This window comes from Cervus elaphus, chromosome 9 (genome assembly GCF_910594005.1).
Source record: "Cervus elaphus chromosome 9, mCerEla1.1, whole genome shotgun sequence".
Lineage (NCBI taxonomy): Eukaryota > Metazoa > Chordata > Mammalia > Artiodactyla > Cervidae > Cervus > Cervus elaphus.
Window position 1 is genome coordinate 72,205,783 of NC_057823.1, and position 14,914 is coordinate 72,220,696.

Genomic DNA, 14,914 nt, shown 5'->3' on the forward strand with positions numbered 1-14,914 from the left:
GGTGAACAAGAGGGAAAAGAACCCCAGAGAGTCACCCGGGGGGAGGAGGGGAAATGGAGGGCAGGGGGAATCCCCAGGCTGAGGTCGCCCTACCCCGCCCCGCTCACTGCACACCCTACCGGCTTGCCCCCGGGAGGCGGCGGGGGCGCAGCCGGCCTCGGGGCTGGACTGGGTGGCGGCGTCGGGGCTGCGGACGCCTTCGCTGGACCCGCATTGCCCCCTAGTGCCGCGCGGAGTCAGGGCGCCGGGCTCCCCCGCCTGATGTCACCGCCGTGCAGTCAGCCCAGAGGCGGCTCATTGAAAGCAGACCCTCCTCGGCGCTGGCTGGGCGGAGGCGCCGCTGTCCGCAGACCTGCCGCGAACCGGGCAGAGCCGGGCGCCCCCTGCCCGACCACCCGCTCCTCCGCGCCGCTCCCCGCGAGCCCGGCCTGGTGCGCCTGACGTGGACCATTAAACTTGGAGCTGCCGCTCGTCCCTTCTCTCCTCCTCCTCCCTCTGACAGGCGAGCGAGCGGCTCGGTGCAGGCAGGAGACGTGCTGCCGGGCTGGGCTGCCCGGGGGAGATGACTTCTCGCCAGGAGGGCACCTCTGGGAAGAAGACCACGGGGGAAGCAAAGTTTCAGGGCAGCTGAAGAGCCTTCGCCGCAGCCCTTCTGAGCCCTGTCACCCCCTGGCTATGGAGGGTGGACTCTAAGATGAATCCCGATCTGGACACCGGCCACAACACCTCAGCACCTGCCCACTGGGGAGAGTTGAAAAATGCCAACTTCACTGGCCCCAACCAGACCTCGACCAACTCGACACTGCCTCAGCTGGACATCACCAGGGCCATCTCCGTGGGCCTGGTGCTGGGCGCCTTCATCCTCTTTGCCATCGTGGGCAACATCCTAGTCATCTTGTCTGTGGCCTGCAACCGTCACCTGCGGACGCCCACCAACTACTTCATCGTCAACCTGGCCATTGCCGACCTGCTGCTAAGCTTCACCGTTCTGCCCTTCTCTGCTGCCCTGGAGGTGCTTGGCTACTGGGTGCTGGGCCGGGTCTTCTGTGACATCTGGGCCGCCGTGGATGTCCTGTGCTGCACAGCCTCCATTCTGAGCCTCTGCGCCATCTCCATCGACCGCTACATTGGGGTGCGCTACTCTCTGCAGTACCCATCACTGGTCACCAGGAGGAAGGCCATCTTGGCGCTCCTTGGTGTCTGGGTCTTGTCCACAGTCATCTCCATTGGGCCTCTTCTTGGGTGGAAGGAGCCGGCACCCAACGATGACAGGGAATGTGGGGTCACTGAAGAGCCCTTCTACGCCCTCTTCTCCTCCCTGGGCTCCTTCTACATCCCTCTGGCGGTCATTCTGGTCATGTACTGCCGCGTCTACATCGTTGCCAAGAGGACCACCAAGAACCTGGAGGCTGGAGTCATGAAGGAGATGTCCAACTCCAAGGAGCTGACCTTGAGGATCCACTCCAAGAACTTTCATGAGGATACCCTCAGCAGTACCAAGGCCAAGGGCCATAACCCCAGGAGTTCCATAGCTGTCAAACTTTTTAAGTTCTCCCGGGAAAAGAAAGCAGCCAAGACCTTGGGCATTGTGGTCGGCATGTTCATCTTGTGTTGGTTACCCTTCTTCATCGCTCTACCACTTGGTAAGTTGGGGACTGGCCGAGGGGAACTGGGCATCCTCAGCTTTGGGGATTACTGATGAGCTTACTATAAAGTTTTCGTGGGTTTTGGTTTTATTATGCAGTTTGTGTGTGTTTGGAGACTGGGGAATATTGTTTGTTCTGCAAAGGCTTTGCAGATTGGGTAGCTGGCTAAGAACCAACTCAGGTGTTAGCAGAACACGCTAAGGGGAGGTACAAGTTACTCGAAATAGAACCATGGGAGGAAAATCTGGTATGTGGAATGACTCATTCAACAGCCTTGGTTTAATAATTAAAAAGGACACTGGACTTGAACATCATACCAGCGTTATTTCAGTTGTAATGATGTGTCGGCTAAGGCAGTGTCTGTCACTAATGCAGCATACAAAATAGTTTGTAGTTACCGCAGACACGGCATTTGGGAAGCAGGGAGACAGCTCGGACACGGGAAGGCAGTTTTCATTCAGCATTTCCAGGGCTTTTGCAGAGACCTGTGGTCCTCTAAGCTTTGCAGAGGCTGCGTTCTGCCCCCATCCCTTACCACTTCCTCTCACCTCCACGTACTCCCTTCATTATGAGTTACTAAGAGCATTTTATACCTCATACCCTCAACCAACATTAATCTAAAGCTTTGAGATTTGAAAGAGAAGGATGATGGTCAGAGGGTCACCCAAAAATATCCCCAAATGTCCCAAACTCTGATGATTGATGGAATGCCCAGAATTAAATTATAGTTGCCCCTCACCTTCAGCTACTAGACACCAAATCCTGCTAGTATGAAACTGAGCCCTTCCTAGCCTATAAACATGTGCCCATCTTCATTTGACTGGGGAGTCCTACTAAGTGAGGTGTTCAAAATACTACCTGACTTCCTCTAAGGATGAAGCCGAGGTATAGTTAGGAGGTAAACCTAGAAGAGGATACTGTGACATCCTGTCCACACAGCTCAGGAAACACTTGTCCCTTCTCTGAGGCAGTGATCTGCTTTAGTTTCTTTTCCTGCCCCTGGGGGACACTCCAGAAAATGAATGGAGGGAGGTGATCATGGCAGTCATGTGCTGCGATATCATAAGAGGCCACGGCTGCTACGTGCCATGGACCACTAATGCTGCAGTCACACCAGGGGCTCAGCTGGAACCAAACATAACCAATCCCTCAAGTCACGAAAATCCTAGACACACTGCTTCCAAAAGAAAGAGCCAAATAGAAAGAGGGCAAGCAGATGTCAGGAGTTTCCGTTTAAGAATGACAAAGAAAAAAAGCTGTTTAACCTACTCTCATATTGTAATTTCTAAGGCTAGCTTTTGAGCAGTGCCTTTCAGAAATATTTTCATTGTGTTGAGCAGAGAGGGTTTTTAGCTCTATACCCAGTAGCGGTCACATCCCACTGCCCAGCTTTCTTTTCTTTCCTGAGGTCTCAGGGCCCTTTTGCAGGCCTGTTCAGTTAAAGTGGATGACAGTTCACACTGCACTGGACCATACAAAGATCATGGTCACACATGGGGTGATTTGGCTACTAATTAGCCTTGGGCAAATGATGACTGCTCTGTGAGCCTCAGTTTCTTCATCTGCAAAGTACGGCTAATTACTATTTGCTGCATGGGGTTTGCACTAGTACATGGAAGGGACTTAATACAGTGTTTGGTGCGCAGCAAGAGCTCGATTATAGGTATAATCTTATATCTGTTATTAGAGGCTCAGAAGGGAACTATTGACTAGATCTTATCCTTTCTTCCTTCTTCCCCTGATCCTCAACGATAGAGGCTGTGACCAGAGCATCCTCAGGAAAGACGAGGTCCCAGCAAGATGCGGGAATGGATCACAGTTGCAGACTTTCACTTTAGGGGCAAGGGAAACAAGTGAAAAGGCTGCCATAACGTTCCAATGGAAAGAGCACTGCTCTGAGGGTCAGGAGCAATAGAGTATGTACGTGAGCTTTGCCATCAATTAGCTCTGTGACCCTAGGTGTGTTGCTTTACCTTCTGGGCTTCAGGTCTCACTTCCAGGGAACACCGAGGGCTGGCCTAAATCAAGGGCTCTCAAACTTTAATAAAGATCAGAATCATTTGTGGATCTTAGTAAAAATTCACCTTCTAAGGCCTAACACATAGAGAAGCTAATTCAGTAAATCCCAGGAATCACATGTTTAACCAGCCCACCACCAGGCTTTGAGAAGCACCAGCCAGGGGATCTCTCAGTTGCCTTTAGCCTCCAGCCTCCTGGACACCAGGGTTTTTAAACACTGCCCATGTTCGCACTTCCCCACCCACACGGCGGTGCAGGGCAATGTAGCTGCTGTCTGCATTCTGCTCTTCATGCCCACCCTCAGTCTTCTCTCCCTTATACTCTTTCAACTTCTGCCCTCTTTCTGCCCATCCCTTTCTGAGATCTTATCTTCCTAACAGCTCAGGTCCTTGGCTTCCATGCCACAGAAAGTGAGGCATTCTTGCCACCCAGAGATTTATCAGAGCTTGTTTCTCTTCTGCTTGACTTGAACACTTTCTGGCCGGCCATTATCTCCCAGTGTGCTGTCCCTGAGCAGACTCCATCCACACGCTTCTCCCCAGGACCTCCAGCCCCTGGAGGGTAAGGAATAAGGACTCCAGGCATTGAGTTTGGGATGGACTTCAAAAGTTACTCAAGAGTTTCAAACAGAGAAGGTGCTTGATCATCATGTTCTTACTAATTTAGAAAGAACATCTGAGCAAAATGGAGATATGGACTTCTACTTCCTCCGAGTTCAGATAACACCCAAATAAAAGTAACATGATATAGAACAATAACCCCTTTGGAATCTGAAGCAGATTCTAAATTCTAAATTTTCCATGAAAGGCTTTTCACTCTAAAGAGGAGAAAGCAGATCTGGGGGGAGACAGCGGCTGGCAAACAGAGAAGTCCAGGTAGGAGTAGACTTCCAGTGGTGATAGACAGCCAGGTGCCTGGGCGGCACCAGATTTCTGTCTCTGTGTTTTTCTTCTCCATGGGAGAGGAGGGTTGGGATTCCTCCTGGGAAGGAAATAACTTTGCCTCCTACAGGGTCCTGGTTAGGGGTTCCATTTGTTTTCTTTCCTCCCTTATTTTTATTTTGGAGAGCATGGTTGGGCTGCCTGCAGAGACAGGCCTCCTATCTCCCTGTGGAGCCCTCCCCACCTGTAACAACCTCCCTATCTCCTCCCCACCCTTTCCCTGTGGCTTCAACAGAGTTGGGCCAGGGACCAGCTCTCACTTACTCAGGAGCAGGGATGGATCCACCAAATAAGAACGCCTTTATTCAGCCCCTGGAATCAGGCCACGGAGGGACAGGAAATAATTGGAATATAATATAGCAGCATTTCTACTTGATGGGCCATGTGCAAGATGTCCAAGCAGTCTTCAGCTGCCTGGCATTATAATGAAGGCCAACTCCCACCCTCCTGGGGTGGTCAGGGTTCAAGAAGTGCCTGGCCTATTGAGGGAGGTGCCTTGCCCTGGGGAGGGTGGGGGAGGGATTTAAGATGGGCATGGGGTGGGTAGCAGGAAGCGCTGGGCAGCCAACTGGTAGCTGAGCTTGGTGTGTTGTTTAGAAAACACTGGAACCTTGCCTCGTTCCAAATCTTTCTTCCGTCTTTTAAAATGCTGAAAGGCACCAGGAAGCCATTATTGAACTAACTGCTTTCCCCTCCAAATAAATGAAGGTCAATTTCAAAGAAACAGTTGTGCTCTCTGTAGTACTGGAACCAAATCGGAATCCTTCTGTCCATTGATTTGTTTCTCCAGTCCTCTCATTCAGATGAGCCCTGATGAATTTCCACCTCCCACAGGAGCATAAGGGAGGGTGGGGGTCTCAGGGATGACTCAGGGCAGAGCCACCCCCACAAACACATGGAATTTCTGGTTCTGAGGTCTCAAAACACAGGGATTTGAGTTGCTCACAAGGAAAGTAACTGGGTTTCAGTGAGGGGAAATTTTACACACAGGGAACCCTTCCTAGGGGCTTCCCAGGTGGCGCTAGTGGTAAAGAACCCAACTGCCAGTGCAGGAAACATAGGAGACATGGGTTTGATCCCTGGATCAGGAAGATCCCCTGGAGAAGGGCATGGCAACCCATTCCACTTCTTGCCTGGAGAATCCCATGGATGGAGGAGTCTGGTACACTGTAGTCCATGGGATTGCAAAGAATCAGACACCAGAGAAACAACTTATAAATGCATTCAATCCTTCTTAGAAAAGGGAAATCTTACTGAAGGAAAATATATTCAACCACCTTTGAAGTCATTAACGAAGACTTCCTAAAGCACCTACTTTGTATTAGACACTGTACTAATCTCTGGGTTCTTGAGCCAAAGCAAACATGGTCCCTGCCTGCAGGAGGCTCGTAGCCCAGTGAGGTCGTATTATCATAGAGCACATATGATGTACCAGGCATTCTGCTAGACCCTCTACAGACATTATCCCACTAATCCTCTCAGCTACCCTGACAGGGGAGCTCCTTCTTGACAGAAGATACTGAAGCTTGGAGTGGTTCGACTTCTTGCCTAAATTCACACAGCAAGTAAATGATAGAGACAAAACTTGAATCCATGTCTGTCAGAACAGGTACTTACCTGGTCCAGTGCTCAAAGAAGATGTCTGATCTTTTTGCTTTCTGGTCCCAACCTGCTCTCATAGCAAATGTTCTCAAGGAACCCCAGAGCCACCTTGTGAAAAGCTGATTATTCTAGTTCTGTTACAAAACCCTGTTACAAAACCTTCTATTCCCTTTTTACCCCTGAAAAAGATTGACTCATAAAATGTTAGAGAAGTTCATCCACATTCTACTTCAAGGCTAGGCCTTCTCTTACCTCCTGTACTGTGTAGGATGTGGGTCTCTCTATGCTGGGCATCTAGTCACCCTAACCAGGAAGAAAAAGTGGGATCTTGACCTTCATCTGGAAACCTGGTTCCACATCTTTATCATGCAATTCATTCATTCACTGAATAATTACATATTTATTGGAAGCCTACTAGGTCCAGGCATTGTACTGCAGATCCAGTGGTAAGCAAAGCAGCTGTGTTCCATGTGCTCATAGAATTTAGTTCTAGTGGGGAACACAGGTAATCTGAAAAATACACACATGCAAATAAACATAAATGATTTGAAGAAAAGGGGTGTGCTGCTATTAGAAGTATACACCAGGGATCAGTATATCACAGGGGTTCCTGAGTGGCATTTAAGCAGAACCCTGAATGGTTTGAAAGAGTTAATTCAGTGACAGAGCAGGTAGAAGAAGAGAGCTCCAGTCAGAAGGAAGGGCACACTCGAAAGTCCTGGGGCAGGAGCTGGCAGGGAACTAACAGAGCCTGGAGAATAGAGGGCCTGCAGGGATGCGTCAAGGCTGGAGGTGTGGGCAGAGCCAGGCCATGCCGGGGCTTTTAAGCCACATTAAGGATTTCAGGTTTTATGATAAATTGCACCAGCCACTACTGAAGGATTTGAAGCCAACAAGGCATACAGTATGAATTATGTGTTTAAAAGATGACTCAGGCAGCTCTATGGGGCACAGAGCAGAGATGGGGCAGTTAGAACATAATCCCAGTGAGAGCTAATGGTAATTTAGACTAGGCTGGTGGCAGTGAAGGTGGAAGGAAGATGGTTTGGGGACTTGGGGATGGATTGGTTATGACACAGGAGAGCAAGAGATGTGTCTGGAATATCCTTGAGGTTACTAGGTGAAACACAGCCCAGAAGATTGCTCCCAGGATCTCCTCAGATGCCATTTATCAGGGCTCACAAGACACCATGCTAGGAGGGATATGCCAGACACTCTTATGAGTTGAGTAGGGGCTTCCCTGGTGGCTTAGACAGTAAAGAATCTGTCTGTAATGCAGAAGACTAGGGTTCAGTCCCTGGGTTGGGAAGATCCCCTGGAGAAGGGAATGGCTACCCACTCCGGTATTCTTGCCTGGAGAATTCCACACACAGAGGATCCTGGTGGGCCACAGTCCATCAGGTTCCAAAGAGTCAGACACAACTGAGCAGCTAGCACTTATGAGTTGAGTAGAAAAAATGTCCCAACCCAAAAGTCAGAACCCATGACCATCAGCAAACCCAGATGCTCAGTAGAAACATCTGGCAGGGAACTGCTTTCAAATGCATAGATTGTTGGAATTCCCCTTACAGACCCTTTGTATCAGTCTCTCTCATATGGGACCATGAGTCTCATTTTTTAACCAGTTCCCACAGGCAGTTCTGTCATCAGCATAGCACTAGTCCTCCCCATGCCTGGTACCTGGAATGAACACTCCATGGGGAGCCAAGAAAGTTTGGTCAGACTTCGCCCAGTGTAGCCAGAAGCATCCTCAATCCTGCCCAGTCCTTCAGGCCAATACATATGGCAGAAGATTGGAGGGAAGGTGAATTCTTCAAACTAGAGCCTCCCTGGAGAAGGCGAGTTGAATGAGCACTGTGGAAGCAGGTCTCCAGTGTAGCGGGTACACTGCTCAACAGTGAATATTCTGTACAGCTTATAATTCTCTCAGCCCCTCTGCAGAACCAGCATCATCACCTGTGTCTAGAGTTCAGAGAGGTTCAGTAAATTTCCCAAGGTCGCACAGCTAGTAAATGGAGTCTATCGGACTCCATATTTGGCACTCAATAAACATTTGTTATATTATTCTTGCTATTACTACAGTACTTCCAGACATTTGTCTGAGGTCTAGTGCCCATGAGTGATAAAATTTTTACTGGCTCATGACAAAAATAAGAAAAAAGTTAGGAAAATTCTGTGTTTTTCCAAATGTACTCAATATAAATGACTGTTCTTTTATTCTAAAGACTATGTCCTATTTTGGGAAACTGAAATAACATTTCTTTAATGGAATGATGGTAATAAGTGGTGATGATAGCCATTGTGTGTGTGTGTGTGTGCACGCATGCGCGCAGTGTTCTACTTGGCAAGATAAAATGTTGGTAACCCTATGTTTGTCCCCAACAAAATTTTTTTGAAATTTCTCTGTGAGTTTCCTAAAGTCTTAGAATCATGGAAGACACCCTGATGATTAGACATGAAAAATATTCGTGGAAGAAAAAAGGAGGATGATTTATCCTCTCGGTGATGGATAAACAAATTAGCCTCAGCTTTGCTGTGAGAGTCAGAGGCCTGGGGCAGAGGTTGGGGACGGGGAAGGGTGATGTGTGTAGGGCCATGATTGTCAGATATGATAGTTTGGGGGCCATTTGTGGCAGCACCCAGTACTGCTGGGATGGAACAGAACACAGAAATGCCAGCGGGTGTGTGTGTGTAGCTGCAGTGCCGTCACAGATGGCCCTCATAAGATCTGTAATGCAGGCGATGCCTTTACCTGAGAGTATGTGGCTCATAAAAATAACGGATGGCCGTCAGGCCACACTGGGAAATTGCTTTCTCCCACATCTGCAGGATGTTTCCGCAGTCACTGTGCTCCCTAACCATGTCTGCTAATAATAATACTAATAGCTCCATTTATTAGGCCTTGCCGTGTGCCTGGCTTACACCGCAATAAGAGTACTTTCCGTGTGTTCGCTCATTCACTCCTCTCCAGGGACTTACCAAGTGGATACTATTGTTGTCTTAATTTTACAAATGAGGAAACTGAAGTTCAGAGAGGTTGAGTGATTTGCCTCAAGCTACCCAGCTGATTGAGGTTTCCCTGGTGGCTCAGACGGTAAAGAATCTGTCTGCAATGTAGGAGACAGGTTTGAACCCTGGGTTGTGAAGATCCCCTGGAGAAGGAAATGGCTACCCACTCCAGTATTCTTGCCTGGAGAATCGCATGGACAGAGGAGCCTAGTGGGCTGCAGCCCATGGAGTTGCAAGAGTCGGACATGACTGAGCGACTAACATGTTTACTTTTTCACTTTTTTCACCCAGCTGATTAGTGCCCGAACCTGAATTCACATCTAGGCAATAAGACTAAAAGGGTTCATTACCAGGGGGATCCTAGGTGTGGGACTCTAAACCCTGATTTTTGGAAGCTCAAAGAGGCCCTAGGGAAAGCAGAGTCTATTTTGAGACGGTGGATAGGAAGGGCGAGTGGCTGCCTGTTGTTATTCAGCCACCAAGAGGCATCATATCCTGGTGAGAACATAAAGAGTATAAAAATAATTGGGTCTTTCCCCTAGCAAGCTAAGTCACAATTTCTCTTTTATTATGGGTGCTTTAGACTTGTTTCAGCTTCTTAACACATGAGTGATGCCAAATACCTTTTAAGGCTTTTATCAAATTTGGGCTTTGGGGTTAAACACATAAAATTTAGAACACTTTTCACAGCCTTATTTCTGGCTGTATACATTTCAGAGCTGGATTCACCTCTGCACCACATGCACCATAGAACTCTCTCCTACCTTGAATCAGCCTCTGGTCCTACCACTTGATGTCACAAAGGCTGGCATCATGGACAAGAGAGTATTTCTAAAAGCTGGTTTCCCACTTTGCAGTAAATCCTGACTAGTGATAACCTAGCTATACAGGAAGAAAATACTGCACACCACACGTGTATTTTCAAGAGAACCCAAGTGAAACATATCTTTAACTCTTAGCTGGTTCCCCAAAATGTCCATGACCCCTATACTAACATGCACATGAAGGGAAATAGAGCAGAGGGAAGTTGGATGGAAATAGACAGTGGTCCTAACACGTTGCAGGTAATAGATCTTACTCACGAGAACTTTACAAAGTAATACAACCTGGAGGAGACACACTGGGATCCTTCCTGGGGCTTTGGAGGGCCCCATGAAGAGAGGAGCCCCGAGGTTAAGGAAGTGCCCGTGTTCCACCCCAAACACTGCAGCAATGCTCTCTCTCGCAACCTCGTGACTTACATGTGAACTTCTTGTAGACAGGGACCACATCTTTCCATCTTGCCTAATACAAGTGCTAGGTGAGTGCTGTGACTCAAGTGGTTTGTCGTTTCCCCAAGTACACCTTGTATTTTCCTCCCCCCATGTGTTTCTTCGTACTATCCCCTCTGGAAGGAGTACTCTTCCTGTACCCTTGAATATCCATCTCCTGCCCACCTGTAGACCCCTGATTTTGTGGGCACCTCTCTTAGGAATCTTTCCTGGGCCCTGCCTCTCTCCCAGGCAGTGATGGTTGCCTTTACACTTTGTGTGTGGTGCTTGTCACGTTTGTCCATGGGAATCAGGACTGACAGGTACATCTTCAGCAGTGTTACCAGACTGCAAACCTCTGGAGGAAAGGGTCCAGGTTTCACTCATCTTCCTGTCCTTCAGGCCCAGAAACGTGTACTTGCTAGACTCCCTTTAAGAACAGCAACTGTAGCTGTGATTCATACAGTATGTGCCAGACTTCACCTACTATTTGAACCTGCCAATGACCTATCAGATAGGTATTAATGAGGAAACAGATTTAGAGGTTAGGTGACTTGGCCCATTCCTTGAGACTACCACAAGCACGTTGAAAGGAAACTGCCTTGACTGCTTTTGTGAAACCAGAATGTCAGTATGGGTCTGCTTACGGGGCCAATGAAGAAAGATTAGATAGGTGAAGACCAGAGTGGACACAAGGTATGAGCTTGAAAATTAGACATCTTAATTCTTTTTTTTTTTTTTTTTCTTAATTCTTTATAAAAGGTTGCCATTCCACTGCCTCTGGGAGACCTGTCTATTGCCAGTCAGTCCCCATTTTCCCTGACCTTCTCAGCCCTTGTTACCTCCCTCTCACCTCTGGGAGGGCTGTGGTCAGAGTTGGTCACCGCAGAAGTAGGAGAGAAGGGCACAATTCTGGTGACTCTACTGCTGCTGCTGCTAAGTCACTTCAGTCGGGTCCAACCCTGTGCGACCCCATAGATGGCAGCCCACCAGGCTCTCCCGTCCCTGGGATTCTCAAGGCAAGAACACTGGAGTGGGTTGCCATTTCCTTCTCCGATGTGTGAAAGTGAAGTCACTCAGTCATGTCCAACTTGTAACGACCCGATGGACTGCAGCCCACCAGGCTCCTCCACCCATGGGATTTTCCAGGCAAGAGTACTGGAGTGGGGTGCCATTACCTTCTCCAGGTGACTCTACATCAGGGCCCAATTAAGACCTTTAGAAAGGTCCAAGATACTGAGAAGTGAATGCTGCCCCCCACTTCCAAATGTAAAGTCTAAATTCTGTCTCAGGCACACACACACACACAGCCCTAAAATAAATGGGAAGAAGGCCAAGATTCTAATTTATCCCAGGAAGTCTACTTTGATTTCTTTAATATCAAAGTGAAAGTGAAAGTTGCTCAGTCATGTCCGACTCTTTGCGACCCTATGGACTATACAGTCCTTGGAATTCTCCAGGCCAGAATACTGGAGTGGGTAGCCTTTCCCTTCTCCAGAGGATCCTCCCAACCCAGGGATCGAACCCAAGCATCTCCCAAAAAAGTGAAGGTGCCCAGCAGCTCTGCTAACACTCTAAAGATACACTAAGTCTGTTTGTGGGTGACATAGCATTGCTCCATAATGGGGTGACCAGACATCCCACTTTGCCTGGGCTAGTCTCCACTTACGTCTGTTACCAAGGGCTCTGATGATTACTATAACCCTCTCTTATTCTCAAAAGTGTCTCAGTTTGAATGATAAAAGTGCCTTGATATTTTAACTCTAGGAGTAACAGCGTTTGCAGGAGAACAGCCAAGGGTGCCTTGGTTTCCCTGAGAAACCTGAGATGGGGGTGGGAAGAGTATGGCACCCAGGCCTCAGCGGTACAGAGAAAGATTAATAATGAGAGAATGAAATGGGCATGAATTTAAGGAGGAAAGACACAACTTCATGTGTGCGTTTTTGTGGGAAACAGATTAATGTAAAAGTTGGTTGGAAATGTTTGTCTTCATCAGTGAGTTTACCGTGTGTGCACAAGTGAGTCAGTGAGCTGGAATCTGAATCCATGGCTGTCTGACCCTGAATACTTCATGAGTGGATCCATTTCAGCACAGGCAAATGGTGTTATCTGAATGATGAGTGTCTCCAGAATAGAAGAGACAGAAAGAAGGTGGGCCGAAGTAATATTTGAGGGAGGAGAAGAAAAGCGAGCTATGTCGTAGGGACTTAGCAGGCTGGAATGACAGGAGGGGTGGGGCATCTCCAACCATCCTTCACGCCTGTCCTGGGACAGCATAGGTCAGCTCAGGGTACCGTCCTCACTGGGAGGCTTGTGTTGTTAGGATTCTGTCAACAGCACACTCGTGACCACACGCAGGGGCAGGACACGTGAGCCCCCTCAAAGCACTCAAGTGCCCCTCTGTGGTGTGAGCACACAAAGTGCACTATAAAAGTCACGCCAATGAACAGTTCACACTGAAACGTTCAGAAACAGAATGTCCTAACACATGCAAGTGGACCATTCCTTTCAGAGCCCCATTTAATTTTTTCCGGGGGTATCTGCCCACAGTGCCTTGTTCCCCTGAAGCTGGGATGCATTTCGGGCTTGGCTTAGCACACTTTTTAGAATTCCTCTTTAAGATGGAGTTTCGTGCCAAGCTAACATGCATCACTTAGGGGCTGAGCTCAGCACCCTGGCCATGCCCCAGAAGGAGGTTAAAATAGGACCAAGGGCAAGCCGGGCTCACTGTCATTCGCAAGCACGGGCCCCAGGGCTCACGCTCAGGGCCGGGCACAGATCCAGAGAGGCAGCTGGCAGGGGAGGACGGGGTGCCACCAACTGGAACAAACAAAAAAAAATTGCATCTCTGATTTCTATATTCAGGCCATCAATCACCCCCTGGCATCATGAGAAAGTGGTACCTGCTTCCAGGTACACCCTCACAGAGTCATTTGCGGCTCCTTGTCCCCAACTCTTCAGAATTTATCCTAAACAAGGGCTTTTGGGCTTTTCTGTTCCATGGACCCCTTTGGTAATCTGCTGAAGCCCCTTCTCACAATAGATACATAAAATAAGATACACAAGATTTGAAAGAAAATCAATTATGTTGAAATAGCTATTATAATGTTGAAAAAAACAAATTTATTGTGGAGTAAAACAATGTTCTTCTTTAGTAACATATTAAATAAACAAGACCTAGCAGGAAGTCAAATAAATAACTGCTATAATTTGAGGTAGTGACAAGTGGGAATATTTCAAGGTATCTGCAACAAATGTAATATAACATCATAAATCTGATTTCTATGGGTGACAAACCCTGCTAATTCTTCTGTGGCTGGTTGCCTGCCTTCCTGCTGAAGAAAATGCTAACTTTCAACCAAAGGTTAATTTAAAAAAAAAAGAGAGAGAGAGAGAGAATTTTTCCTATCCTAATTCAGAGACTCCCTAACCCCAGAACAAGAGCCCTGTCTTATGACATTATAAAGATGTACTTCAGGACATGAGGTTTTCTATACTGGGTTCTTTCAAAGTATATAGTCTTAGGACCACAGGGAACTTGTACACCTTCGTGCTTTATAACTATCTGGCATGTTTACTCGTAGCAATTCTTAAATCTCATTTCTTTATTTAAGCACTGTAACAAAAAAGTCTATAATAGCACATAGACTTTTATTTAAAACAGAAAGCAGAAAAAAATAGAAAAATTATTCTAACCACACCAGACCCCAGGTCCCCCTCTATCCAGCACCCTCAGTCTGTTTCTCTAGGAGCAAACATTGTTACCAGATTGCATATAGTTCCAGAAATATTCTATTTATTTATAAGTATCCACATACATACGTGTGTATGTATAAATATTTGAGTTGTATGTGTGTGGAATGTGTGTATGCATCCTGTGTATTTTTACAAACAGTATCATTTTATAAACACAATAGTGGAGGTTACGTTTTACACTCAATAGCATATCTTGGACATAGTTCTCTGTCAGAATTGTATAGTTACTGTTTTCCTTTTCATGGCTGTGTAATCCATTTATGGAGTATCCTACTTTATTTACATTTTCCCAGTTCATTGAAATTAGGTTAATTTTGGTTTTTCCGTACTAAGAACAGTGCTGCAATGAGGACTCTTATCTCTATGTCTGTGCCCACATACTCAGGATAAATTCCTAGAAATTGAATCACTGGAGCAAGAAATATTTGGTATTTTAGGTTTAACCTGATTATGTTTGAAAATTTACTATCTAAGGAATTTAAAATATATTAAAATGTAAAGTTGTTAATATGAATAGGTTAGATTTATCATGCAGGAGGGTTGTTCATGATATTGAAGTGAAAAAGATAATTCACAGGATTAAATATAATCTTATTTTTAAAAACTATTAACTTAGTCACCTTCAGGAGTATCATGAAGTGAGGAGGAGTAGATTTTAACTTTTTATACGCCTCTGTGTTACTTCATATTT

General features: G+C 47.0%; 1 protein-coding gene across 1 annotated transcript in view; it reads left to right on the forward strand.

Moving 5' to 3' along the window:
• Nucleotides 1–231: 231 nt before the first annotated feature.
• Nucleotides 232–14,914, forward strand: part of ADRA1B (adrenoceptor alpha 1B) — a 59,172-nt gene continuing 44,489 nt past the window's right edge. The window contains exon 1 of the mRNA XM_043913436.1: nt 232–1,643. Within this exon, the coding sequence (XP_043769371.1) occupies nt 695–1,643 (949 nt within the window). The 5' untranslated portion in view covers nt 232–694. The remainder of the gene's footprint in view (nt 1,644–14,914) is intronic.